We start from the raw sequence: 26,937 nt of genomic DNA, 5'->3' as shown, positions 1-26,937 counted from the left end.
GGAAGGATAGTGAGACAGAGAGAAAAGGAAGGATAGTGAGACAGAGAGAAAAGGAAGGATAGTGAGACAGAGAGAAAAGGAAGGATAGTGAGACAGAGAGAAAAGGAAGGGAAGTGAGACAGAGAGAAAAGGAAGGATAGTGAGACAGAGAGAAAAGGAAGGGAAGTGAGACAGAGAGAAAAGGAAGGGAAGTGAGACAGAGAGAAAAGGAAGGATAGTGAGACAGAGAGAAAAGGAAGGGAAGTGAGACAGAGAGAAAAGGAAGGGAAGTGAGACAGAGAGAAAAGGAAGGATAGTGAGACAGAGAGAAAAGGAAGGATAGTGAGACAGAGAGAAAAGGAAGGATAGTGAGACAGAGAGAAAAGGAAGGATAGTGAGACAGAGAGAAAAGGAAGGGAAGTGAGACAGAGAGAAAAGGAAGGGAAGTGAGACAGAGAGAAAAGGAAGGATAGTGAGACAGAGAGAAAAGGAAGGATAGTGAGACAGAGAGAAAAGGAAGGGAAGTGAGACAGAGAGAAAAGGAAGGGAAGTGAGACAGAGAGAAAAGGAAGGGAAGTGAGACAGAGAGAAAAGGAAGGATAGTGAGACAGAGAGAAAAGGAAGGGAAGTGAGACGGAGAGAAAAGGAAGGGAAGTGAGACATAGAGAAAAGGAAGGATAGTGAGACAGAGAGAAAAGGAAGGATAGTGAGACAGAGAGAAAAGGAAGGGAAGTGAGACAGAGAGAAAAGGAAGGGAAGTGAGACAGAGAGAAAGGGAAGGATAGTGAGACAGAGAGAAAAGGAAGGATAGTGAGACATAGAGAAAATGAAGGATAGTGAGACAGAGAGAAAAGGAAGGATAGTGAGACAGAGAGAAAAGGAAGGGAAGTGAGACAGAGAGAAAAGGAAGGGAAGTGAGACAGAGAGAAAAGGAAGGGAAGTGAGACAGAGAGAAAAGGAAGGATAGTGAGACAGAGAGAAAAGGAAGGATAGTGAGACAGAGAGAAAGGGAAGGATAGTCAGACAGAGAAAAAAGGAAGGATAGTGAGACAGAGAAAAAAGGAAAGATAGTGAGACAGAGAGAAAAGGAAGGATAGTGAGACAGAGAGAAAAAAGGAAGGATAGTGAGACAGAGAGAAAAGGAAGGATAGTGAGAAAGAACGTGAGATAAAAAATATATATTATTATTAACTTAAATGCAAACAATTAATACTAAAAATAGTTAACAGTTAATACTAAAATATGAAACATGCAAGAATTTCAACAAATTTGAGTTAAAGTTCAATAATCATGCCCTTATCTATGGATTTCAAATTAGATATGTAGGCTTCTGTTTCAGCTAACAAAGCATGGAACCTACACTTTTTACGTTACGTTCATACTTTCATTTCATACATTAGCTCAATTCACAGTGAGGCGAATTACTGGTCTGATATGCCAACCTGCTTGGATGGTGAGGGAGAAGGGCTGTGTGATCTGTCCGATGTAGGAGAACATCTGTCTGTCATAACCGTTGATGTCTACGTGGCCTATCTGGTCTAGAAGGGCGTCCACCCAATACAGCCTGTTGTTCCTGTCAATCAGCACCGCAACGGGAGAGTTACGCTTCTTATTTAGGCATGGTTAAAGGAATGAGGTAATCATCTGTAATCATCTGAGACACATATTCCTGGCCAGGTGTTTCACCTATCAAACATCATTAAATGCATAGAAATATAACTAAAAGAATGTGAAAGTCAGTGACTTGAAGTATTTTTTGTCATATGTGCCAAAATCCGGAAACTTTACACAAACTGACCCCAAAATCATATATTTAATATGATTTAGCAAAAGGGTAGAAAGTTGGTATGCATAGAACCACCTTAACAGATTTAGATTGTATTCCTCCGTGCATGTAGTCAATAGAAACACCTCAAGTGACAGGATGGTATCCCTTCTTACATGTAGTCAATAGAAACACCTCAAGTTACAGGATGGTATCCCTTCTTACATGTAGTCAATAGAAACACCTCAAGTTACAGGATGGTATCCCTTCTTACATGTAGTCAGTAGAAACACCTCAAGTTACAGGATGGTATCCCTTCTTAAATACAATCAATAGAAACACCTCAAGTGACAGGATGGTATCCCTTCTTACTTGTAGTCAATTGCAAGTCCATTAGGCCAGCCCAGAGTGGTGTTAATGAGGGGAACAGCGTTGCTGCCATCAGTCCAGGACCGCATAATCACTGCAGGCCGGTACCAGTCAGACCAGAACAGGTATCTAGGGGACAACACTGTATCGTTACATGGACTTTCTTATCGTGATATATGTAACAAGAGAAGATATTTTGATGTATATTTGCCATTATTAAAAATATGGGTTTTATATAGCCAAAAGGATGTCAGTACTGGTTAATAATACGTAAAGGACAATGTATTGAAATGGTCCAATATTTATTCCTGATGAATGGTTTAATTTGTTTCTGAATTCAGTCAAAATTGTAATAAATGTTAAAATTGTACTTCTGGAGATCCTAATAAAATACATGCAAAAAATCCTAATAAAATACATGCATTTGTTAACTGAACTGAACCTCCCGACCCGGATTGATTGGTTCTGTTCACAGTGCATAGTATACCTTATTTTAGCGCATATTGTGCGCACCCGTGTAAAACGCACACCCTTGCATAGCACACGCTGTTTTGTGTAAAAAAAAAACATCCGTATTATGCGCACTTTTACATAACGCGCACGTGACGCCAAGCGATCAAAATAATATTTGTTTTCAACATGCCTAAACATAAGTCGTACACTGCTGGTTTTAAGTTGCAAGTAAAAAAATGCGACGGAGAAGAGTCACAGGGCTGCTGGTCGAGAGTTCAGTGTTGGTGAAACATCAGTTCGAGAGTGGAGAAAAAAAGTTACGTGTTAAATCAACAAGAAGACTGCACATTGTTTAAGTGTAAAAAATATCATGTATAGCGCGCACCAGCAGATAACTCGCAGTATGGGTGCGCGGTTTGTAAAAATGCGTATAACATGCGCGCTATATGAGCTAAAATACGGTAATTGGTTTGATTCTATTCTAAGGTCCTCTAATACTTTAACTTCTGTTCTCTGTTTTAGCCAGGGCTCTTACCCTTCACTGGGGTGTATAGCAAGACCTCTTGGGTTCTTCAGATCTGTCACAATGTCACGTCTTGACTTGTCGTTCACACCAAAGGCCACCACCACCCGATAGTTGCTGGAAGTCCAGAAGAGGACCTTGGACGTCCAGTCGTACGCCATGGCCTCCGCATGACCTACCCTGTAGCCGGTCAGTATTTGTGTGTCTAGAAAATAAAATATGAATTGACATAATGACTATGCTATGCTATTTTTCTCCTGCCCTGTCCTACACTTCAATACATGTAACGTAAAAGTAACCACAAAATATAGCCGTTTATTGCAGAAAAATTATGAATACTGTTTTTTATTGAAAATGCTACAAGGTGGCATTCACATAGATTTGGTGCCACCACTGGTTTTTAGTTAATATTTGAGGAAATGTCATACTAAAACATAAAGATCAATGAATTGTGTACAAGTGTTAAACAATATGTCAGATCATCTTGGCTGACACCTTGTGGTAAAGACACACTATGTGACCAAAGGTGTGTGGACACCGATTCCAAAACCATGGGCATTAATATAGAGTTAGCTCCCCCCGATCTTCCAATATAAATTTTCATTATGTGACAAACTATAAAACACAGAATTCAAGATCCCATTATTCCTAAGTGATCTTCCCATATACATTTCATTATGTGACAAACTCTAAAACACAGATGTCAAACTGGCTTCACGGAAACTAAGCAGCTTTAGACAAGTCTAATTTAAAAAGAATTGCTCTCGTGCCTGAAATAGTAGAAGGCCCCTGCACTAGGCTACGCACGGAGTGATTTAAAAAACCCTGCTCTAAACTGAACATCTACTGGTCTGGAATCTTTAAAATTCTCTCAAAATTTCTTGAGACTCCACTTGACCCAAATCCGATATTAATTATCTCAGTCTGGTTCATCTGGTTCATCCTTTAGCATGTAGTTTAGCCCAGGCAGTAGTGGGGGAAGAAGGAGGAAGGTTGGGGATAAAGGTGGTGAGGAAGGTTGGGGATAAAGGTGGTGAGGAAGGAGGAAGGTTGGGGATAAAGGTGGTGAGGAAGGAGGAAGGTTGGGGATAAAGGTGGTGAGGAAGGAGGAAGGTTGGGGATAAAGGTGGTGAGGAAGGAGGAAGGTTGGGGATAAAGGTGGTGAGGAAGGAGGAAGGTTGGGGATAAAGGTGGTGAGGAAGGTTGGGGATAAAGGTGGTGAGGAAGGAGGAAGGTTGGGGATAAAGGTGGTGAGGAAGGTTGAGGATAAAGGTGGTGAGGAAGGAGGAAGGTTGGGGATAAAGGTGGTGAGGAAGGAGGAAGGTTGGGGATAAAGGTGGTGAGGAAGGTTGGGGATAAAGGTGGTGAGGAAGGAGGAAGGTTGGGGATAAAGGTGGTGAGGAAGGAGGTAGGTTGGGGATAAAGGAGGAAGGATTTGGGAAGGTGAGGAAAAAAGGAGATTAGCCTTATCTAACCTCCTTCTTGGGGACAATGTGGTCTTGTTAAAGGTTCTGTTGAAAGTAAAATAAAGAACCTGAAAGGAAATGTGTGCCCAGAATAAACTCACTGGAGCCGTTGATGTTGGACTTGTATACGATCTGCCTGCTCCGGTCGTTGTAGAACACCACCTCTTCGTTGCCGTCAAACTCCACAGCCGAGCAGGAGAAGGTGGGAGCCAGACCGGTCAGTGGCAGGGTTACATCCTCCTGGAGGGACACATTCAGGGGGATCCCTCGCACCGCGTATTCAGTGGCGAGCAAGAGGTAGTTTCTCACCTCTGGACAGAACAATCAGAATCTCTCAGTTCTGTGATAACTACGGTCTGTTTTTCTTCAAGGAGAGGGGCAGTAGTTAAGTTGTTTTACTAGTTTTGGATTGGGGCTTAAATGCAACAATTTCAAAATGTACTTTGAATGGTGAGCTAAGAGTCTTCAACGGGAATGGGCAACTTTGACGATTGTGTGGATCCCAACCAAAACTATCCAAATTTATCAAGTGGCTTGCGATTCTGCCTACCCATATCCAGTAAAAAAAACCTGAAAGTATTATTCTTACTCTCAACATTAAATTGAGAACTGACTGAGCACTTATATGTACAGGTGCTGGTCATAAAATTAGAATATCATCAAAAAGTTGATTTATTTCAGTAATTCCATTAAAAAAGTGAAACTTGTATATTATATTCATTCATTACACACAGACTGATATATTTCAAATGTTTATTTCTTTTAATTGTGATGATTTTAACTGACAACTAATGAAAATCCAAAATTCAGTATCTCTGAAAATTTGAATATTACTTAAGACCAATACAAAAAAATGATTTTTAGAAATGTTGGCCAACTGAAAAGTATGAACATGATAAGTATGAGCATGTACAGCCCTCAAAACTTAGTTGGGGCTCCTTTTGCCTGAATTACTGCAGCAATTTGGCGTGGCATGGAGTCGTTCAGTCTGTGCCACTGCTCAGGTGTTATGAGAGCCCAGGTTGCTCTGATAGTGGCCTTCAGCTCTTCTGCATTGGTGGGTCTGGCACATCTTCCTCTTCACAATACCGCATAGATTTTCTATAGGGTTAAGGTCAGGCACGTTGGCTGGCCAATTAAGAACAGGGATACCATGGTCCTTAAACCAGGTACTGGTAGCTTTGGCACTGTGTGCAGGTGCCAAGTCCTGTTGGAAAATGAAATCTGCTTCTCCATAAAGTTGGTCAGCAGCAGGAAGCATGAAGTGCTCTAAAACTTCCTGGTAGACGGCTGCGTTGACCTTGGACCTCAGAAAACACAGTGGGCTAACACCAGCAGATGACATGGCATCCCAAACCATCACTGACTGTGGAAACTTTATACTGGACTTCAAGCAACGTGGATTATGTGCCTCTCCTCTCTTCCTCCAGACTCTGGGACCTTGATTTCCAAAGGAAATGCTAAATTTACTTTAATCAGAGAACATAACTCAGCAGCAGTCCAGTCCTTTTTGTCTTTAGCCCAGGCGAGACGCTTCTGACGCTGTGTCTTGTTCAAGAGTGGCTTGACACAAGGAATGCGACAGCTGAAACCCATGTCTTGCATACGTCTGTGCGTGGTGGTTCTTGAAGCACTGACTCCAGCTGCAATCAAACTTTGTGAATCTCCCCCACATTTTTGGATGGGTTTTGTTTCACAATCCTCTCCAGAGTGCGGTTATCCCTATTGCTTGTACACTTTTTTCTACCACATCTTTTCCTTCCCTTCGCCTCTCTATTAATGTGCTTGGACACAGAGCTCTGTGAACAGCCAGCCTCTTTAGCTATGACCTTTTGTGTCTTGCCCTCCTTGTGCAAGGTGTCAATGGTCGTCTTTTGGACAGCTGTCAAGTCAGCAGTCTTCCCCATGATTGTGTAGCCTACAGAACTAGACTGAGAGACCATTTAAAGGCCTTTGCAGGTATTTTGGGTTAATTAGCTGATTAGAGTGTGGCACCAGGTGTCTTCAATATTGAACCTTTTCACAATATTCACATTTTCTGAGATACTGGGGTTTTCATTAGTTTTCAGTTATAATCGTCACAATTAAAAGAAATAAACACTTGAAATATATCAGTCTGTGTGGAATGAATGTATACATTATACAAGTTTCACTTTTTGAATGGAATTACTGAAATAAATCAACTTTTTGATGATATTCAAATTTTATGACCAGCACCTGTATATCTGTAATGTTCTTTCTTTGTGGGAAACTGGGCTGCCAGGTGCCCATCTCTGGTCTGTTATCAATGCTCTTTTAAGCCTTTGATAAGTTGTCTCAATTTTGTAGTGAAAATAATAACAAACGTATGATTTCATTAGATGATTATTCAGGAGTCTGATCACTAACATAATTCAAATAACTCTACAACTCCGGTATGTGCATTTAGCCTATATAGGAGTAAAACCCACAAACTGTTCAAAGCAAGTGCCATTTTCCAACCCACTGTGACATTTTAACAACTTCTCTCATTCACTCACTGAAGCAGCTGCGGCCGTCTTCGTGAAGGTCGTAACCCAGGCGACACTTGCAGCGGAAGCCCAGGCCGTCATTGTCAGTGCGGTGGCTCAAGACGCAGATGTGTTGACATCCCCCATTGTGCCGACCACACGGACTCATCACTGGGGAAGAGTGAGACCAGAACGGGAATACACAGTAAATCACATCAAAAGTTTACACGGCCACAAAAAAGTGTTCAAAGTTAGATTAGATTCAAGTTTATTGTCATTGAACAGTAGGAGTACAGTACCATGAAATGCAGTTAGCATCTAACCAGTGTTGGGGGTAACGCGTAATAAGTAAATTTAAAGGTAACGAGTAACGTAACGCATTAGTTATTAATTTAAGTAATCCCTTACTAGTTATATTTTTAAATACTTAACGTGTTACTTCATTTCCATCAGAGCAACCTACCTAGCTTTACGTAGCATTCCTTTTCACTAGCCACTCGCCCAGCTCCCATTCATTTCAAAACGATACGTAGCGTCGACTAGCTATTTGTGCAGCTGAATGCTGAGCTCGCTTAAGCTTAGCGACTGTTGGCTCGGGGAGCAGTTCACAATTTTGACTACATCGTTATTACCCTCGCATATAACCAATCACCGCGGTTGCTGTTTTGTTTTGCTGGCATAAGTTCAATCAGAAATCATCCTCTGTGGGACAACCAAATTTTATCCCAAATCATCCTCCATTATGTACAGGCAAATTATTGTTTAATCCGAATGAAAACATAGCTGCCACAGAGCTATATTAACAACAAATGATTAAGGAGGGCAATTAAATAAAGTTAATAGGGCAGTAGGGCTTGTTTAGGATTCACAAGAGTACACTTTCATTTCGTTAATAAACGTTATGTAGCCCACATTGTATTTGTAGGTGGGAGGTGTTAATAGTGGTCATTAATATAAACCGAGATAAGAATTTTTTGTCAATTATAGTTTATAGTAAATTAACATCTAAATATATGTTCTGTTTCTAAATGCGATTTTTCTGAATCATTTCAAAAACAGATTTAGTAAGTATTCACCTCTGAATAAAGTCATGAAACATAAATGGATTATTGTTTTCTTTTTGTGAAGGTATGTTTTTCAGTGTGCAATGCTACAGCTGTTATTTCTGTTCCTCATTGTTTCTCCACAATGGATCTATCTAGTATTAAGTCTGCACATATAGGCTGTATAATAAGCCTGGCCTTAAAATTTGGAGGCACTTGTAATACAACATACAGTAATTTATTGATTTAAGAGATTCTTGATTAAAGAACTAAATGCAAATTTGGCATTATAGTATATATGATTACTTGAGATAATAGAATTGGTCACTCTTGCTGTATAATGATTGATAGGCTAATGTTATATACTGTTGAGGTACACAGACTATACAATACCTGACTACGTATTTATACAAAATCCCATTAAATCTGTGCTTTTTGGACATAAGTGACCAACACATTAATATAGAATCAAATATAGACTTATCTTAAAGTAATGCCTTACTTTCTACTGCAAGTAACTTAAGTAATTAACATAACTAGTTACTTTATGGGAACTGTAACTAGTAACTGAAATTAGTTACTTTGAAAAGCATTCCCCAACACTACTAACCAGAAGTGCAAAGGAGTGTAGGAAAAGTATTTAGTATAACGTATGTTACAAGTGGAATATATAGGATGTGGAATGAGGGCAAATACAGTGCAAATGGCAATACTAAATGTGCAATGAAGGCAAATAGGGGAGGGCAGAAAATTGACAAATATTAAGTATATGTATGTACAAGTGGGAAATGAATAGTGTGCAAATACAAGTACAATGGCAATTCTAAATGTGCAGTGCAGGCAAACTGAAGGTGCAATGTGGCATGTGCAACTGAAATACAGGTATAGCAGCAATGAGGTCAACCCAAATTTCCCAAAAGGATTTGTATGAATATGATAAAATCCCACAACGCATTCGCACTGTAACCGTAGAAGAGATCCCAATTCTCAACCTACTGCAGAGTCACATGAAGGACTTTGTGACTGTTCTTCAAAATTTCAATCAAAATTTATTTATAAAGCGCTTTTTACAACAGCAGTTGTCACAAAGTGCTTTACAGAGACACCCGGCCTTCTTCTGCTCACCCATAGGCTGCAGGACTGGGTGTGCAACCACAATGTGACCGGGTGTATTTGCGGTGCGGTATATAAGGGTTGGGTCGCTTCCATTGAAGCGGTTGGTTCGTATAACTCCCATCTTATTCCAGTCGGTGAAGAAGACGTGGTTCTCAAAGACGGAAATGCCAAATGGGTACGGAACCTGGGTGCCGCCGTTAAGCACCGTTTTCCTGTGGAGATTAAGAACCGCCAAAATGAGAGGCACCGCTGAGGAACATGGAATACACAAACAACTTCGACATGTTCTCTCAAGACTCCTAATGCACTGCACCTGACCAACTGAGCTAAAGGATTTCACAACACATGAAATTCACAACACCTTGTGTTCATTGTCAATGGACATCCAGGGCTTTTGCTGTATCTGAGCATCTTTTTGTAAGAGAACGAAGTTGATGAATCACACACATAACCTTAATAAATAAGTTATGTTTTCCAAGGACTAGGAAGACATACATTAGCTCCCCATGTTAATGCCTGTGTTTTAGCTATATGGCCTAAAAGACCCGTGCTAGCTAGTTTAAGCCAATTGCTCATAAATCTGATTGTGTTTATAGGTGAAATGCTAATGTTAGCAATTGGTGGTAGTGACTTACTAAACAAACCAAGGGATTGCAATCACAGTGGTAATAACACTATATACATACAAAGGTACATACAAAATAATATTTTTCTTTATCAAAAATCACATTATTATTTAATGCAATTCAATTTTGGATATGTTGTGCAGAGCATTACGGGTGCTGTAATACATGATGATTCCAGTACACACACCTCTCTAGACCATTGTAGGTGACTGTCTCCACCATGTCGAAGTGGCTGTCTGACCAGTAGACCCTCTGCGTGACGATATCCAAGGTGATGCCAGTCGGCATCCCCAGCCGGGTCTTCACAAGCTCCACGCGGTTACTCCCGTCCATATAGGCCCTCTCCAGTTTCATGTCCTCACGGACGTAGCCCAGGTCAGTGAAGAACATATACCTTCATAAAGCAAGAGCCCTATTAGAAAGTCCTATGCAGCGCAGTTGGTAGTTATTAATTAGGGTTGTGGGTTTTCAGGATAATCGTCAGCTAAATCATTTCAATGCAAGGACTGGTGTTGGCATTGCACTGTAGTTATGGATCAATCAGCAAATTTTCATTATATGAAGCAATTACTATTTATAATACAAGATATTGTATAGTGTTAAAGTGCAACACATTGGGATGTTCTAGCTGAGTCAGGGCCAAGATAAAATGTACATTCAATTAATAATATTAATAAAATACATTAATATAGGCAGGTGATAAATTACAAATAATATATTATTGATAACAAAAAACTTGTTCTTTGGAATTGAAAAGCGTCCAGGTTTTTAGTGGCAGGTTTTTCTGAAATGTACTCTTTCCTAATTCTCACCCAACAGTGGGGTCCAGAGCCAGTCCATGGGGAGTCAACAGGTTCTCGGCCACAAGAGTGACCCGGTTATCTCCATCAAAGTCACACATGTCTATGCGCTCCACCGTGGTCTCCAGCACGTAGAGCTTTAAGTTGATCCAGTCTACAGCGATGTTCTCGGCACTGCGGACGGCCTGAGTCAGCACATCCTTGATGTCGCCTCCGTCAAAGTTAGCAGAGTACACCTATTAAGAAGAAGAGCCGGAATTAAATGAATGCCAACTATGCCTTAGTGACAGTTGTGACCATGTTTTGAGGCAGTGCAGTATTTGCTTACAAGGACAGCAGTTGAATTGACACATGTAACATACAAATCTTATAAGCTCACTTTCAGAGTAACCAGTCAAGGAAAGATGGCAGCCTTTATATTAAATGTATCATAAAAAAAAGGACAGCAGCCTTAATAGATAGTGACTAGCCCGTCGTTTGAACAGTTTTGCTGTTATTAATATGGGCAACAATGCAAGCCACATTTAAGGGAATGTATTAATGACAAGTGTTCCTAAGGACATATAGGATCAGGACTCAAATGACTGCGAGTGACAGTGATGAGCCAGTATATTATGTAAAATAATACAAGATTATTATACAGTATCATCATGTGTTCTAGTAGTTATTATTTCACACAAAAATACCAGCAGTAGCCTTTTTAGCAATTATAAAAAAATTTGAAATAGAAAATCAAGTGTGTTTCAAAGATCTTTGGCAGGCCTCTCAATACAATCAGAATTAATCAAATGGAATCTTTGAATTTAGTTTTCACTCATTACTTTTTATCCGGTCAGTTTTAAAATCATGTAACCTGGGTTCTGATAAAGATCTCAGTGATTCAACTTATGGCAGTCAAAGTTAACGTGTTAACATGTGCGGTTATGAAGTGGAATTAACAAACAACATCTATGCTCTGCATAAATGACAGATGTCCCCTGATTAGCCATCATGACTCCCTCATGTCATTACTATTCAAGTAGCCTACCTTATGCATTTGGTTGAATTTGGGAATCATTTAACAGAACCACAAGTATTTGGTTGTGGCTAACCATCGTTCAGGAAATCTCATGTTTACAGGCACCCACCTGAACCCCATTCTAACCATATTTCAGCCTAAACATCAATGGTCAATATGTTGACAATCTTTGGTGTGAATCAGTGGGGTAAATGCTTGCACATCCTGCAGCTCTCCAGATTTGAGGGGCTGATATGTGTTTTCTACAGTAGCTTAACATAGCAGTTATTGTCCTTGGGGCATTAATCAAGAGAACAATATGAGATGGCAGATGTTTGGGATCATAGACCAGCAACCTTCTATTTAGATTTACATGAGCTACATTTAGATGCTGCAAGTTACTGTGGTAAGTTATAGACTGACATTGTGCAAATGATGAACACAGTATGTTTCTAACAAAATGCACAGGTTTTTATACAGAAAAGTGTGTATTAAGTGCAAAATTTTAACATATTGTATAATTACGATTAATCATACTAAACTACAGATGATTATGTGATTAATCGCAATTCTATTTTTTAATCATTTGACAGCACTAGTTCAAATATATAAAATGGGGAGAACAAGTATTTAATACACTGCCGATTTTGCAGGTTTTCCCACTTACAAAGCATGTAGAAGTCTGTAATTTTTATCATAGGTACACTTCAACTGTGAGTGATGGAATCTAAAACAAAAATCCAGAAAATCACATTATATGATTTTTATACAGAGATCATACGTTTCCTTGACCAGGTTTGCACACACTGCAGCAGGGATTTTGGCCCACTCCTCCACACAGACCTTCTCCAGATCCTTCAGGTTTCGGGGCTGTCGCTGGGCAATACGGACTTTCAGCTCCCTCCAAAGATTTTCTATTGTGTTCAGATCTGGAGACTGGCTAGGCCACTCCAGGAACTTGAGATGCTTGAGCCACTCCTTAGTTGCCCTGGCTGTGTGTTTCGGGTCATTGTCATGCTGGAAGACCCAGCCACGACCCATCTTCAATGCTCTTACTGAGGGAAGGAGGTTGTTGGCCAAGATCTTGCGATACATGGCCCCATCCATCCTCCCCTCAATGCTGTCGTCCTGTCCCCTTTGCAGAAAAGCATCCCCAAAGAAGGATGTTTCCACCTCCATGCTTGGGATGGTGTTCTTGGGGTTATACTCATCCTTCTTCTTCCTTCAAACACAGCGAGTGGAGTTTAGACCAAAAAGCTCTATTTTTGTCTCATCAGACCACATGACCTTCTCCCATTCCTCCTCTGGATCATCCAGATGGTCATTGGCAAACTTCAGACAGGCCTGGACATGCGCTGGTTTGAGCAGGGGGACCTTGCGTGCGCTTCAGGATTTTAATCAATGACGGCATAGTGTGTTACTAATGGTTTTCTTTGAGACTGTGGTCCCAGCTCTCTAAAGGTCATTGACCAGGTCCTGCCATGTAGTTCTGGGTTGATCCCCCACCTTCCTCATGATCATTGATGCCCCTAGAGGTGAGATCTGGCATGGAGACCCAGACCGAGGGAGACTGACCGTCATCTTGAACTTCTTCCATTTTCTAATAATTGCGCCAACAGTTGTTGCCTTCTCACCAAGCTGCTTGCCTATTGTCCTGTAGCCCATCCCAGCCTTGTGCAGGTCAACAATTTTATCCCTGATGTCCTTACACAGCTTTCTGGCCTTGGCCACTGTGGAGAGGTTGTCTTTTATAGGTGTCTTTTATACAGGTAACAAGTTCAAACAGGTGCAGTTAATACAGGTAATGAGTGGAGAAAAGGAGGGCTTCTTAAAGAAAAACTAACAGGTCTGTGAAAGCCGGAATTCTTACTGGTTGGTAGGTGATCAAATACTTATGTCATGCAATAAAATGCAAATTAATTACTTAAAAATCTTACAATGTGATTTTCTGGATTTTTGTTTTAGATTCCGTATCTCACAGTTGAAGTGTACCTATGATAAAAATGACAGACCTTTACATGCTTTGTAAGTAGCAAAACCTGCAAAATCGGCAGTGTATCAAATACTTGTTCTCCCCACTGTATATACATATATATGTCAAAAATGTTATACATTTATTTGCATTTTAATGAGTGAAATAAGTATTTGATCCCCTCTTAATCAGAAAGATTTCTTGCTCCCAGGTGTCTTTTATACAGGTAACGAGCTGAGATTAGGAGCACACTCTTAAAGGGAGTGCTCCTAATCTCAGCTTGTTACCTGTATAAAAGACACCTGTCAACAGAAGCAATCAATCAGATTTCAAACTCTCCACCAAAGAGCTGTCTACGGATGTCAGGGAAAACATTGAAGACCTATACAATGATGGAATGGGCTGCAAGACCATCGCCAAGCAGCTTGGTGAGAAGGTGACAACAGTTGGTGTGATTATTCGCGAATGGATGAAACACAAAAGAACTGTCAATCTCCCTCGGTCTGGGTCTCCATGCAAGATCTCACCTCGTGGAGTTGCAATGATCATGAGAACGGTGGAATCAGCCCAGAACTACACAGGAGGATCTTGTCAATGATGTCAAAGCAGCTGGGAACATAGTCACCAAGAAAACAATTTGCAACACACTACGCCGTGAAGGACTAAAATCCCGCAGAGCCCGCAAGGTCCCCCTGCTCAAGAAAGCACATGTACAGTCCCGTCTAAAGTTTGCCATTGAACATCTGAATGATTCAGAGGGGAACTGGTTGAGTGTTGTAGTCAGATGAGACCAAAATGGAGCTCTTTGGCATCAACTCAACTCACCGTGTTTGGAGGAGGAGGAATGCTGCCTGTGACCCCAAGAACATCATCCCCACCGTCAAACATGGAGGTGGAAACATTATGCTTTGGGGATGTTTTTCTGCTAAGGGGACAGGCCAACTTCACAGCATCAAAGGAACGATGGACAGGGCCATGTACCGTCAAATCTTGGGTGAGAACTGCCTTCCCTCAGTCAGGGCATTGAAAATGGGTCGTGGATGGGTATTCCAGCATGACAATGACCCAAAACACACAGGCCAAGACAACAAAGGAGTGGCTCAAGAAGAAGCACATTAAGGTCCTGGAGTGGCCTAGCCAGTCTCCAGACCTTAATCCCATAGAAAATCTGTGGAGGGAGATGAAGGTTTGAGTTGACAAACGTCAGCCTCAAAACTTTAATGACTTGAAGAAGATCTGCAAAGAGGAGTGGGACAAAATCCCTCCTGAGATGTGTGCAAACCTGGTGGCCAACTACAAGAAGCGTCTGACCTCTGTGATTGCCAACAAGGGTTTTGCCACCAAGTGTTTTGCAGAGGGGTCGAATACTTATTTCACTCATTAAAATGCAAATCAATTTATAAAATTTTAGACATGCGTTTTTCTGGATTTTCAAATAAACTTTTAAAACCATTAAAATGATTAGACTATTTATTTGTCAGTGGACAAACGTACAAAATAAGCTGGGGATCAATAAGTTTTCCCCTCACTGTATATATATTGTGGCGGAAAATTCTGTAACCAATGTATTCTCACTGATTATAGGACTGAGACCCCATTATTCAAATTAGAAAAGGAATGTGGGGGATCTGGTATTTTCCTAGGGGGCATCTATTGTCTGTCCAGATGTTACCTATGGGGGGAAGGAAAGCTTGCCCCTTGTGTAAAGACTAGGTAGTAACATAACAAAGGGAATGTGTTTTATTGACATAGGACAGCTGGGCAGCATCTTACCACACCCCTTTGAACTGTAATAAATGGTACTGTTCATGTATTGAGTTACGAGACTCCTCGGACGATTATGTTTCTAAGCGTTTGACGCGACTCTTATTTGCAAATAATTAATAAACTGTTAAATTGTGCCAAGAGAATTTTGTCTCTGTTCTTCCTTATTAAAGAGTTCTGACCGATGGAATTGCCATCACATATTCAGAAGAGTGTTTTATTTGATTGCATTTGTGTAGATATACATTTCACCCTTTTGGACATTTTGGATATTCCAACACAAAACAGTTAGTCATTTTGGTTTACAACGCCTTTCAAAAAAATAATGACAAGTGAGCAATTCTTGTACAATAGCTTCACCCCCCCTAAAAAAATCTTGGAACTTCTACATAGAAGCAAATCATTACTGTAAGATCATGTGAAGTGCAAAACATAATACTGATAACAAACTTGCAGTGTGCTGTTGCTGAAAACCAATTATTTTACACAATAAATTGTTATTCTGTAGCAGAAAATGTAACCCACCTTCTGGGAGTTAGTGTCTGTCCAGAAGACCGTCTGACTGTTCCAATGGTACCCCACTCCCACAGAGCGACCTCTGCCCTGAGAAGGGACCAAAGTTCTGACGAAGCGCCCGTGAATGTCCGCCATCATCACATCGCCACCGTTGGTAAAAATGAGCTGAGGCAGCCCAGCTACAGGGGATGAGAAATTGTCTGCAATTGGACTTTTTTTGGATGTTCATATTTTGCAATGCAGTGTGAAACAATATATCTTAACCTAACTGATACCTTTACCTTTGTAGTATAAGTTCAATCAAGAAAGTATTTTATTTTGTTTGGATACCCAAATACATATTATCACTACAATGTGTAACACTTTGAATCAGTCACACATCAGTTTTAACTCGATGCTCACTAATTTAATTTGCTACACTAATAGTACAAATATTTGCTGGCCACTAATTGCAATACTACTTCCTGTACCTGAGATGTTGGCCCTGCAGTGGTTGCCCTGTTCCAGGAAGTATCCATCTGCACAGCTGCAGTGATGGGTCCCTGGGCGGTCCTCGCACAGCTGGTCACAGATCCCCCATATGTCACAGTCATCATAATCTGGTGGAACACAGCCAATAATATCATGTAGCCTTTACCTCAGGTTAACTACACCAATCCAATACAGCTGAGGCATCAAGGTGACCTGATGGTTAAAGCATCTGACTAGTAACCCAAAATTGGCTAGTTAGAATCTCAGAGCTGGCATGGCGAAACAAAACTAACTTTTTGTCCCTAAACAAGGTTGTATAACCTAATTACTCCCAGATCCGTGCTCAGCCTTAGAATTTGTTCTTGTATATTCAACGAAATATGTACTTGTTCTTCCTTCAGAAATAGTAATTTTGTTTAGTTTCCCTGGTCTACAACATAAGCCATGTCAAAGGCACGTTCTGTTTCTATATAGTAATCGGTGTGTAGATTTGGTCGTTGTGTTGCTTACATCCTTCCTCACCTGCAGTCATGGCTATCATTACAACTTCATTACAACTTACAACCAACAATCAACCTACTCACCCACGCAGGAGCGGCTGTCATTGGCCACGATGAAGCCATCTGGGCAGAAGCAGGCCCCGCCCTGTGGGGTCAGGTGACACATGTACACACAGCTCAGTGCTGAACACCTGTCCAGGCCTGGGAGAGGGGACAGAGACGGCTGATGTTGAAACAGACCGTAATGCCATTTAATAGAAACATTTTTACAGGTGCAAAAGGACAGCTATATAATTCACTACAACTGAAGAGCAAATAGGGAATAGGGTGACATTGGGGTCACAGTCTTTCAAGGGCAGTTGTTTGGACTAAGAAACATGTTTAGTAGAGATTACAAAATAGCTTTTTATTTAGGCTTAATGGTTGCTAGACAGCAGTTAGAGCACCTGACCAGAAACCAAAGGGCTGCCAGATGGAATACTCCAAGTACAACGCAATCCCACTTTTATTGCTAGTCAGAGATAGCAGTGCATCAGAAACAGCAGTACGTCAGTAAGGATAATGTAATACGAAAAATGCAAAGGTTAGTCTTTAACCTGCTGATGCAGTGATAAGAGAACTAAAGCAATACATGTAATGAGGGCATTTGGAAAAGCATTAAAACATTAAACAGTACAATCACGTTAAACCTTGGCTTTTGTGCCCAGTGAAACCTCTTACGGTAAGTTGTCTACGAGCCCCCCTTCAAGAACTATGACCTCATAAAACCCAGTACACACGTGCGCCTGAGAGTATAATGTGTCAGACAGAAGAAGGGACCCACTGCAGGTTTGCTTTGTGGCAGCGTCGGTCTCATCGGTTCCGCCGGGGCAGTCAGGTTTGCCGTCGCACACCTTGTCAACCGGCACACACATGGGGGAGTCTGGACATGCCCACTCACCAGGGTAACAGTCTCGGGAGTTACTATCTGAAAAAACACAGAGAACTAATTTCACCTAATAAATGTACTGACAAAAGGTCAGTTTTGAAATGTAAATGCTTTGACTATAATGTCAAGTGTCAGCTAATTTATAACGCTTTTTTTACCATGACATTTATTTAATAAAACTATATTTTACATGCATTACATGTACTGTCCTGCATCCACAGTAACCTTTAGTTTGCTACTCTTTCATGTTCCTATCACACGCTAGATTCCTCCAAAACAAATCAACAGTGTCTCAATCATCATAGTCTCGGACTTCCAACAGTCCAACATTTCCGATGAGATTCTCACCGCATCCTTTCTCATCGCTATAGTCCCCGCAATCGTTGAACTTATCACAGACCCAGTCCTGAGGGATGCAGAGGCCACTGGGACAGGTGAACTGGGTTCCACTGCAGCTGGGATACACTGAGGGGAAGAACATGATGCAATACAAGTACAATACACAGCAATATGTCTGTCTTGTCTGTCCTGTCTGTCCTATCTGTCCTGTCTGTCCTGTCTGTCCTATTTTCTCTATATGTCCTATTTTGTCTGGCCTGACAATTCTGTTTTCCGTCTGTCCTGTCTGTCTTCCAATTTTCAAAGAAATTATTAATCATCAAATCCGAATGTCCGCTTGTACTACGAAGAGCAACTACACCTCAATTTTGATACGTTTAGTTGTTTTCACTGCGTTGATAGGGCAAGAGGTCCAGACATTTACTCTTCTGGATGAATAGCAATATCAGATGAAACACACACAGTGGGGAGAACAAGTATTTGATACACTGCCGATTTTGCAGGTTTTCCTGCTTACAAAGCATGTAGAGGTCTGTAATTTTGATCATAGGTACACTTCAACTGTGAGAGACGGAATCTAAAACAAAAATCCAGAAAATCACATTGGATGATTTCTAAATAATTAATTTGCATTTTATTGCATGACATAAGTATTTGATCACCTACAAACCAGTTAGAATTCCGGGCACTCCCAGACCTGTAGTTTTTCTTTAAGAAGCCCTCCTGTTCTCCACTCATTACCGGTATTAACTGCACCTGTTTGAACTCGTTACCTGTATAAAAGACACCTGTCCACACACTCAATCAAACAGACCCCAACCTCTCCAAAATGGCCAAGACCAGAGAGCTGTGTAAGGACATCAGGAATAAAATTGTAGACCTGCACAAGGCTGGAATGGGCTACAGGACAATAGGCAAGTAGCTTGGTGAGAAGGCAACAACTGTTGGTGCAATTATTAGAAAATAGAAGAAGTTCAAGATGAGGGTCAATCTCCCTCGGTCTGGGGCTCCATGCAAGATCTCACCTCGTGGGGCATCAATGATCATGAGGAAGGTGAGGGATCAGCCCAGAACTACATGGCAGGACCTGGTCAATGACCTGAAGAGAGCTGGGACCCCAGTCTCAAAGAAAACCATTAGTAACACACTACGCCATCATGGATTATCCAGAGGAGGAATGGGAGAAGGTCATGTGGTCTTTTTTTTGGGTCTATACTCCACTCGCCGTGTTTGGAGGAAGAAGAAGTATGAGTACAACCCCAGGAACACCATCCCAACCGTGAAGCATGGAGGTGGAAACATCATTCTTTAGGGATTACAGACTTCTACATGCTTTGTAAGTGGGAAAACCTGCCAGTGTATCAAATACTTGTTCTCCCCACTGTACATATATGCACTTTTGGTTTAGGACTTGATCATGCTTTGGTTGTGAGATGACAGCATGCTGAGCAGGAATGGGCATCTTACCACAGCTGTGCTCATCACTGTTGTCCCCACAGTCATTCCAGTGGTCACAGACAAAGGACGTTGGGATACAGTAGCCATTAGTGCACTGGAATTGGTGCAGGGAACAGTGCTGTGTTGCTAAAAACGACAGTGTTGGTAAAATTAGAAAATGCTATGTGAAATCCTATGCTAATTCAGCACAGATTATGTGTCCTCTGTTATCATTATAAACAACAACAAAAACATAAGCATTACTTGTGATTAATGTCAACAGTTTTTATTAACTGAATACACAAAATGGTGGGACTGTGTAAAAAACATGTTGTCAATGGTAACTTGTTAATATGTTATAGATCACAATGCCCTCAGAAGCTGACAGTCTGCACTTTATCCCATAGTCAGTGTACAATTTTAAAGTGCTGGAATACAGAGCAACAAAAATGTTCACCATCCAAATACTTTTAGAGTTACCAGTATTTCATCAACTTTGGTGTCATACTGCCAGTTGTCTTTGGGGCTCTGGGGTCAAAACTACTCCCTCAAACACAGTATGTTAATATTATTGAACTTCAGTTGACTTTGACTCACTTGACCAATGAACTTCAATAATACAAACTCCATTCACAATTTGCTTGATGCAACAGAACTTACTGCAGTTGGATTCATCTGAGCCGTCCCGACAGTCCGGCAGCCCATTGCAGTGTTGTGAGTTGTTGTAACAAGCCCCATTAGCACATGTTTTCTCATTGCAGGTAGGGTAGTCTAGAGAATAACACACACACACAGGGTTTTGGGTGAATCTGAAATATACATTAAGTCAATTTGCAGGGGAGCAAGTAGATCAGTCAATTAATATAAAATAATTGACATTTTAAATTGTTCTTATGTGTTATAAACTGGACTTTAAACAATTCTGGGGGTCAGGAGCCGGGGGGTGGCTGGTGGGGTTTCATATCATAGGTGTTCTGGCTTCACCACTTTGAAAACTACTGGCTAAAATTATATAAAAACTTCGTATTGCCTCTTTCGTTCTCAATTGAAGGGGGAAGCAATGTTTAATTGAAAATCATGACTAGAATGTGCTGATATAAATTCTAGATCACCCAAACTTGGCAACAACTTGACAACGAGTAGGGTATTGATTTAAATGGTAGTGAGTAGGGTATTGAGTTAAATGGTAGTGAGTAGGGTATTGAGTTAAATGGTAGTGAGTAGGGTATTGAGTTAAATGGTAGTGAGTAGGGTATTGAGTTAAATGGTAGTGAGTAGGGTATTGAGTTAAATGGTAGTGAGTAGGGTATTGAGTTAAATGGTAGTGAGTAAAGTATTGATTTAAATGGTAGTGAGTGGGGTATTGTGTTAATTGGTAGTGAGTAGGGTATTTGATTTAAATGGTAGTGAGTAGGGTATTTGATTTAAATGGTAGTGAGTAGGCTATTGATTTAAATGGTAGTGAGTAGGGTATTGATTTAAATGTGTAAATTCAACTGTGGTATCTCCCAATATACTTTGTTCAAGAAATAATTATCTAAACCATAACGTGGTTGAGGATTTATTATATTGGATAGTTATTCTAAACATAAACGACATTCTTGTGATAAAAGTAATAAAGAAAAAAGTCATACTTACAATGACAAGTGATCAGTTTTAATAGATGCTATCTGAGTTTACAATTTAATAACCCCTAATTTAAATCTAATTCTTCAGAGAATATTTAAGCATTATATCTGGGAAAAAACTTAAGGGTAATAAAACTATCCAATATTCAATAAAACTATCTGACTAAGCACATTTGTTGAAATGAAGAAAAATGCAGAATCACTCCTGTTAACTTACTTCCAATATCTATCATACTGTAGTCAAAATAATTTGATTAACTGGGAGCAATAGATATTTGATCTTGTCTGGGATTCACCAAATTACTTTGTTTACATTTAAAATGCAAGAACATTATTCCAGAATAGTACTCGAAACACCAATGTCAAACATGATGTTGCTAACAAAAATGTTTCCTCTGCTAACAGGTCACCCAGCCTCACACTCTGGGTGTAGTCTCGTGACCATTTGCTTCACAACACATCTGGCCACCGTCCCTGACAACCTTCCCACCATTTGAGCTATGCAAAAGCTATCCATTGTGTGGCCCCATCGGTAAAATTTAAAGTAAGTAGTGGAGAGAGCTTATGGTATGCCCTTAACACAATTACGTATGCACATTTTAATGTCTGATACTTTTTTCCTGTAGATGAGTGTAATTACAGAGGAAATATATATCATTCAAAAACTCTCATAGAGATTTTACAACTTCAGCTCCAAAAGTGTAATTGGTAAGAGAGGAAAAATATGTATGAATAATATAGAAGGTTCTGCTTGTCTTTCAGCAAGCACACCTGAGGAAATTCAAGCATAACAAAACTAACATTGTGACAGTGTCCACAACCTCTGCTATGATCAACAACACAAAATCTTTGAAATCTGTAAATCATTGACACAACCCATTACTGGAGGTGGATACAAAAATCTTACTGCAGTTTTTCTCGTCTGAGTTGTCCAAGCAATCCATCAAATGGTCACACTGGTAAGCTTTGGGTATACACTGGCCCTCATGGCACGTGAACTGGTGTGGTCCACAAGTCTGTGTTCCTGAAAATGTATTAGAACCCAAACACAGAAACCTATTAGGTAATTATAAAATGGATAAGGAGGGTATTCTCGTTCCAGACATATATAACAATGGAGGGGTTTGGATACTAGAACAGCATAAACTATGAAGGTGATTTGACACATTTGAGAATACTCTAACAGCTGCTGAGTTCCTCCTGTCGGGATCTTTGTGAAGAAAGTAACACTTAAAAAAAAGATTAAACTCCACACACAATATAAAAACACCACATAGTTGTCTTAAAGACATACTGTAATTCTTTTTGTATCTGAATGAGAGCAGATTAGCGATATAGGCCCAACATATTAACTACTTGGTCTTCCCTGTTTACTCACTGAAGGAGAGTGAGACGTGGAAATTGTGTTCAAGGATCTGGTTGTGTGAATTAAGGTTTAGCATAAAATGTTAATGGTAAGAGCATTATATCCAAATGGAACAGAAAGCCTATCAAACCCAAAGTGAAAAGTATACGTACCACAGGCTCTCTGTTCATCAGAGCCGTCATTGCAATCCTCCTCCCCATCACAGACAAACTGGAGGGGGATACACTCACTCCCTGTCAGACACTTAAACTGCTGGGAGTTACAAGATGGAGGCGCTGCCACCGAGAAATACACAAGGGAACCGATATTGGCAAAGTTTCTCAGAATAAAAGAATGTAATTGTAATACAAAAGTATATATATATATATAACTCTCATTCAGCACTCTAACACAGACACATTTTACTATTACAGTCCCAATATCAGTTATATATACTGACCAGAGCAGTTATGCATTCATTGAAAACATGTGCCCAGGTGCCTGGGGTTTCCAAATATGTTGTAAACTATTTTGATTGGATGGTCTTTATTCTGAATTCATTTCAGCATTTCCAGGAATATCTACTGTCACCACATGGCATTAAGAGTGTTAATGGTTATCTACTGTCACCACACGGCATTAAGGGTGTTCATGGTTATCTACTGTCACCACACGGCATTAAGAGTGTTCATGGTTATCTACTGTCACCACATGGCATTAAGAGTGTTAATGGTTATCTACTGTAATCACACGGCATTAAGAGTGTTCATGGTTATCTACTGTCACCACACGGCATTAAGAGTGTTCATGGTTATCTACTGTCACCACACGGCATTAAGAGTGTTCATGGTTATCTACTGTCACCACACGGCATTAAGAGTGTTCATGGTTATCTACTGTCACCACATAGCATTAAGGGTGTTCATGGTTATCTACTTTAATCACACGGCATTAAGAGTGTTCATGGTTATCTACTGTCACCACACGGCATTAAGAGTGTTCATGGTTATCTACTGTCACCACATAGCATTAAGAGTGTTCATGGTTATCTACTGTCACCACACGGCATTAAGAGTGTTCATGGTTATCTACTGTCACCACACGGCATTAAGAGTGTTCATGGTTATCTACTGTCACCACACAGCATTAAGAGTGTTCATGGTTATCTACTGTCACCACACGGCATTAAGAGTGTTCATGGTTATCTACTGTCACCACACGGCATTAAGAGTGTTCATGGTTATCTACTGTCACCACACGGCATTAAGAGTGTTCATGGTTATCTACTGTCACCACAAGGCATTAAGAGTGTTCATGGTTATCTACTGCCACCACATAGCATTAAGGGTGTTCATGGTTATCTACTGTCACCACACGGCATTAAGAGTGTTCATGGTTATCTACTGTCACCACATAGCATTAAGAGTGTTCATGGTTATCTACTGTCACCACACGGCATTAAGAGTGTTCATGGTTATCTACTGTCACCACACGGCATTAAGAGTGTTCATGGTTATCTACTGTCACCACATGGCATTAAGAGTGTTCATGGTTATCTACTGTCACCACACAGCATTAAGAGTGTTCATGGTTATCTACTGTCACCACACAGCATTAAGAGTGTTCATGGTTATCTACTGTCACCACATAGCATTAAGAGTGTTCATGGTTATCTACTGTCACCACATAGCATTAAGAGTGTTCATGGTTATCTACTGTCACCACACGGCATTAAGAGTGTTCATGGTTATCTACTTTAATCACATGGCATTAAGAGTGTTCATGGTTATGCTGCTGGGGATACTCACAACAGTTAAGCTCATCAGTGTCATCTGTGCAGTCCTGGATTCCATCACACCTCCAGTCGGAGTCAATGCACTGGCCATTGGCACACTGAAATTGGCCACTGATACATTGGCCTTCACAAAGAGAGTGAGCAACAACCAGTGTGGTAACTACTGTATATGGACGATTTGATAAAGACCCACACAATATTATTACATATATTTTCTTTATTAAATATTTAATATATTCAAATCCAGGGGGCTGGATTGGAATTCCTGCTGTAGCAATATATGGCCATGAGGCAAAGGCCCAGATTGTTGGCCCACTGCACAAGCATTTCTAAGTAATCAACAGGTTGTCTTTTATGCTTCTTTAGGCATGTCTACAGGACTAGAACACCTTTATAATGAAAATTCCTGAAAAAATATTGGTTGTACTTTTTGAAAACCAAATTACATCATGAGATATCTGCTGTTCTCAAATAAACTGCACAATCTGAATTTAAAAGAAATATTTCTTTTAGCAGTTCTTTTTTTTTTACTGTTTTTACTGTCCCCAAACAATAATTAACAGTGTTTATGACAACTATAGCTACTGTTTTGTCAAGTGGAGAATATTTGAACCTTACCACAAATTATAGATCTTTTGAACTTAAATTCATTCTTGACTGCAAATGCATTTAGGAAACAACCAACAACATTGAAATAATACACTTCTAATGAGTTCAAAAGCACTCAAACAAATTTGATTCCTAAATTATGTAGATTTTCTAAATTCATAAATATGTACTTAGATTAATATTTGATCAGCTACAAGATTGACTTAAATTACATTGTATGAACATCAATCAAAATATGTGCAGTTTAAAATTGGATCCCCACTCTTCAAGTATAAAAACAAAACAAGGAAATGCTACAAGACATATTTGAATCTCAAAACATTTTACAATTACAACTGCACATGATATTTCATTAGTAACTTTGTGAGGAAAAAATTGTTAAACAGAATTAAAAAAAAACAAATAGATATAGATTGACAATATTTTGATCTAATAGTAGATATTTGTTAGTCATGTGACTTGCATTCAGGCTACTCCTACGTGTTGAAGCTATTGACAGTGCGTTCCATTTTGGAAAACATATTGAACATCTAACTGCCAAATCAAGAGGCCACTGTTTAGTGGTCAATTAATCTTCCACAATGCAATATAACATGTAACATGTAATACATATACAGTTATATATGCATATAATACCATACAATATCTGAAATTATACACACCTTGAACAAGTTGAATCCTTTGAGAAAGCAACAAAAGGGACAGGGGATATAGACCTAATAGGCTCATCTTCAAGGATCCTCTACACTTTAGCAATACTTTTTTTGGTTTGGAGATTAATTAGCATAAAGAACTAAATCACTTCATATTAAATCCAAACCATTCCCTCTGCACTGATGTAAACCAGAGTGTCTTTACAAGAGAGATTTCAATCCCCAAATGACTTGGGGTCCAATTTGAAACTCATCAAGTACCATATACAGCTTTTTATGACTTTCTTTTTAACATTAACTTCTTCAAAGCTGTCCACATCAGCAGAAAAGCAACCCAAGTCATTTTTGTGTAACAGGAGAACAAAAATCTTATGTTCATCCTGGTTGTAAAAGATCTGATCACATCAATCAAAACCCCTTTAAAAAGTGTGTACCATTAAAGACTCACACATTCAAATATTTGCTCAAGAAACATCTAAGCACAATTCAAAAACATATTGAAATCTGATGAAGTAAGACATATCCATACCAACAAAAACTGGAAAAATATTTTTATTATTGCCAGATTGCGGAAGCAAAGCTGACCAACAAGAGCAAATGTATATGACTGAGTGACTGACTGACTGACTAACCCTTGTTAAAAAGTGTAGTGGTTAGAGACGCTGACTGTCATACAGTAGAACGAGTATTGAAACTGGCCAAGGACAATAAAGAATAGATGAGGATAAGACGGCTACAAGAATCAGTAGCTACATACAGTAAACCAAACAAACAAGCCAAAAGGAAAATACAGCCGTGTCAGCTGAATTGTCTGTTGAGACAAGAAATTCACCACAAATGCGGTCCTGTTCAAAGGCTTTTCAATGTTTATTTGTCAAATGCACCGAACAACACAGCGTAATCCAGCACAATGAAGTTCTTGCGACATGGCACCCAACAACTACGCAGTGAGAATAAAAAAGAAGAATATATCAGCAAAAACATAGCCAGACAGAAAATAATAATAAAATAAAGCAACAAGATACATAACACTGTACACTAGCAGCAATATAGGAAGTATTACTGAACATTTAGATATAGCAAGTATGGAAGTAATATACATAGCAGTGTAAATTAGCAGCAATTGGTAGAATTATTGAGTAGTATAGATACATATGAGTGTAATAACCTTATGAATGGTGGCATAGCACACTACAACTACGTAGTGAGAATTTAAGAAGAAACATTTATACGCAGCTAAAATATTGCAAGAAGATAAAGCAATAACATACATAACACTGTACATAAAGCAGTTTTAGAGTACTGTAAACTACCAGCAATATAGGTAGTAGTATTGAATATTATAGATATGGCA

The 26,937-nt window shown here is 39.8% G+C and overlaps 1 protein-coding gene across 1 annotated transcript in view; it reads right to left on the bottom strand.

The window, feature by feature from the left end:
• lrp2b (low density lipoprotein receptor-related protein 2b) overlaps positions 1-25,861 on the bottom strand; it is a 94,023-nt gene extending 68,162 nt beyond the window's left edge. Inside the window, exons 1-19 of the mRNA XM_029120088.2 lie at positions 25,593-25,861; positions 24,335-24,445; positions 22,700-22,822; positions 22,089-22,205; positions 20,214-20,324; positions 19,584-19,700; positions 18,126-18,242; positions 17,673-17,816; positions 16,934-17,050; positions 16,349-16,477; positions 15,888-16,057; positions 10,642-10,865; positions 10,017-10,223; positions 9,213-9,415; positions 7,075-7,215; positions 4,657-4,866; positions 3,102-3,294; positions 2,117-2,242; positions 1,422-1,552 (exon numbers count right to left, since the gene is read on the bottom strand). Coding sequence (XP_028975921.2) covers positions 1,422-1,552; positions 2,117-2,242; positions 3,102-3,294; positions 4,657-4,866; positions 7,075-7,215; positions 9,213-9,415; positions 10,017-10,223; positions 10,642-10,865; positions 15,888-16,057; positions 16,349-16,477; positions 16,934-17,050; positions 17,673-17,816; positions 18,126-18,242; positions 19,584-19,700; positions 20,214-20,324; positions 22,089-22,205; positions 22,700-22,822; positions 24,335-24,445; positions 25,593-25,659 — 2,758 coding nt within the window. The 5' untranslated portion in view covers positions 25,660-25,861. The remainder of the gene's footprint in view (positions 1-1,421; positions 1,553-2,116; positions 2,243-3,101; positions 3,295-4,656; positions 4,867-7,074; positions 7,216-9,212; positions 9,416-10,016; positions 10,224-10,641; positions 10,866-15,887; positions 16,058-16,348; positions 16,478-16,933; positions 17,051-17,672; positions 17,817-18,125; positions 18,243-19,583; positions 19,701-20,213; positions 20,325-22,088; positions 22,206-22,699; positions 22,823-24,334; positions 24,446-25,592) is intronic.
• Between the last annotated feature and the right edge of the window lie 1,076 nt (positions 25,862-26,937).

This window comes from Esox lucius, chromosome 5 (genome assembly GCF_011004845.1).
Source record: "Esox lucius isolate fEsoLuc1 chromosome 5, fEsoLuc1.pri, whole genome shotgun sequence".
In the NCBI taxonomy this organism is placed as follows: Eukaryota; Metazoa; Chordata; class Actinopteri; order Esociformes; family Esocidae; genus Esox; species Esox lucius.
The sequence above is the reverse complement of the archived record's forward strand: the minus strand, read 5'-3'. Positions and strand labels throughout refer to the sequence as shown.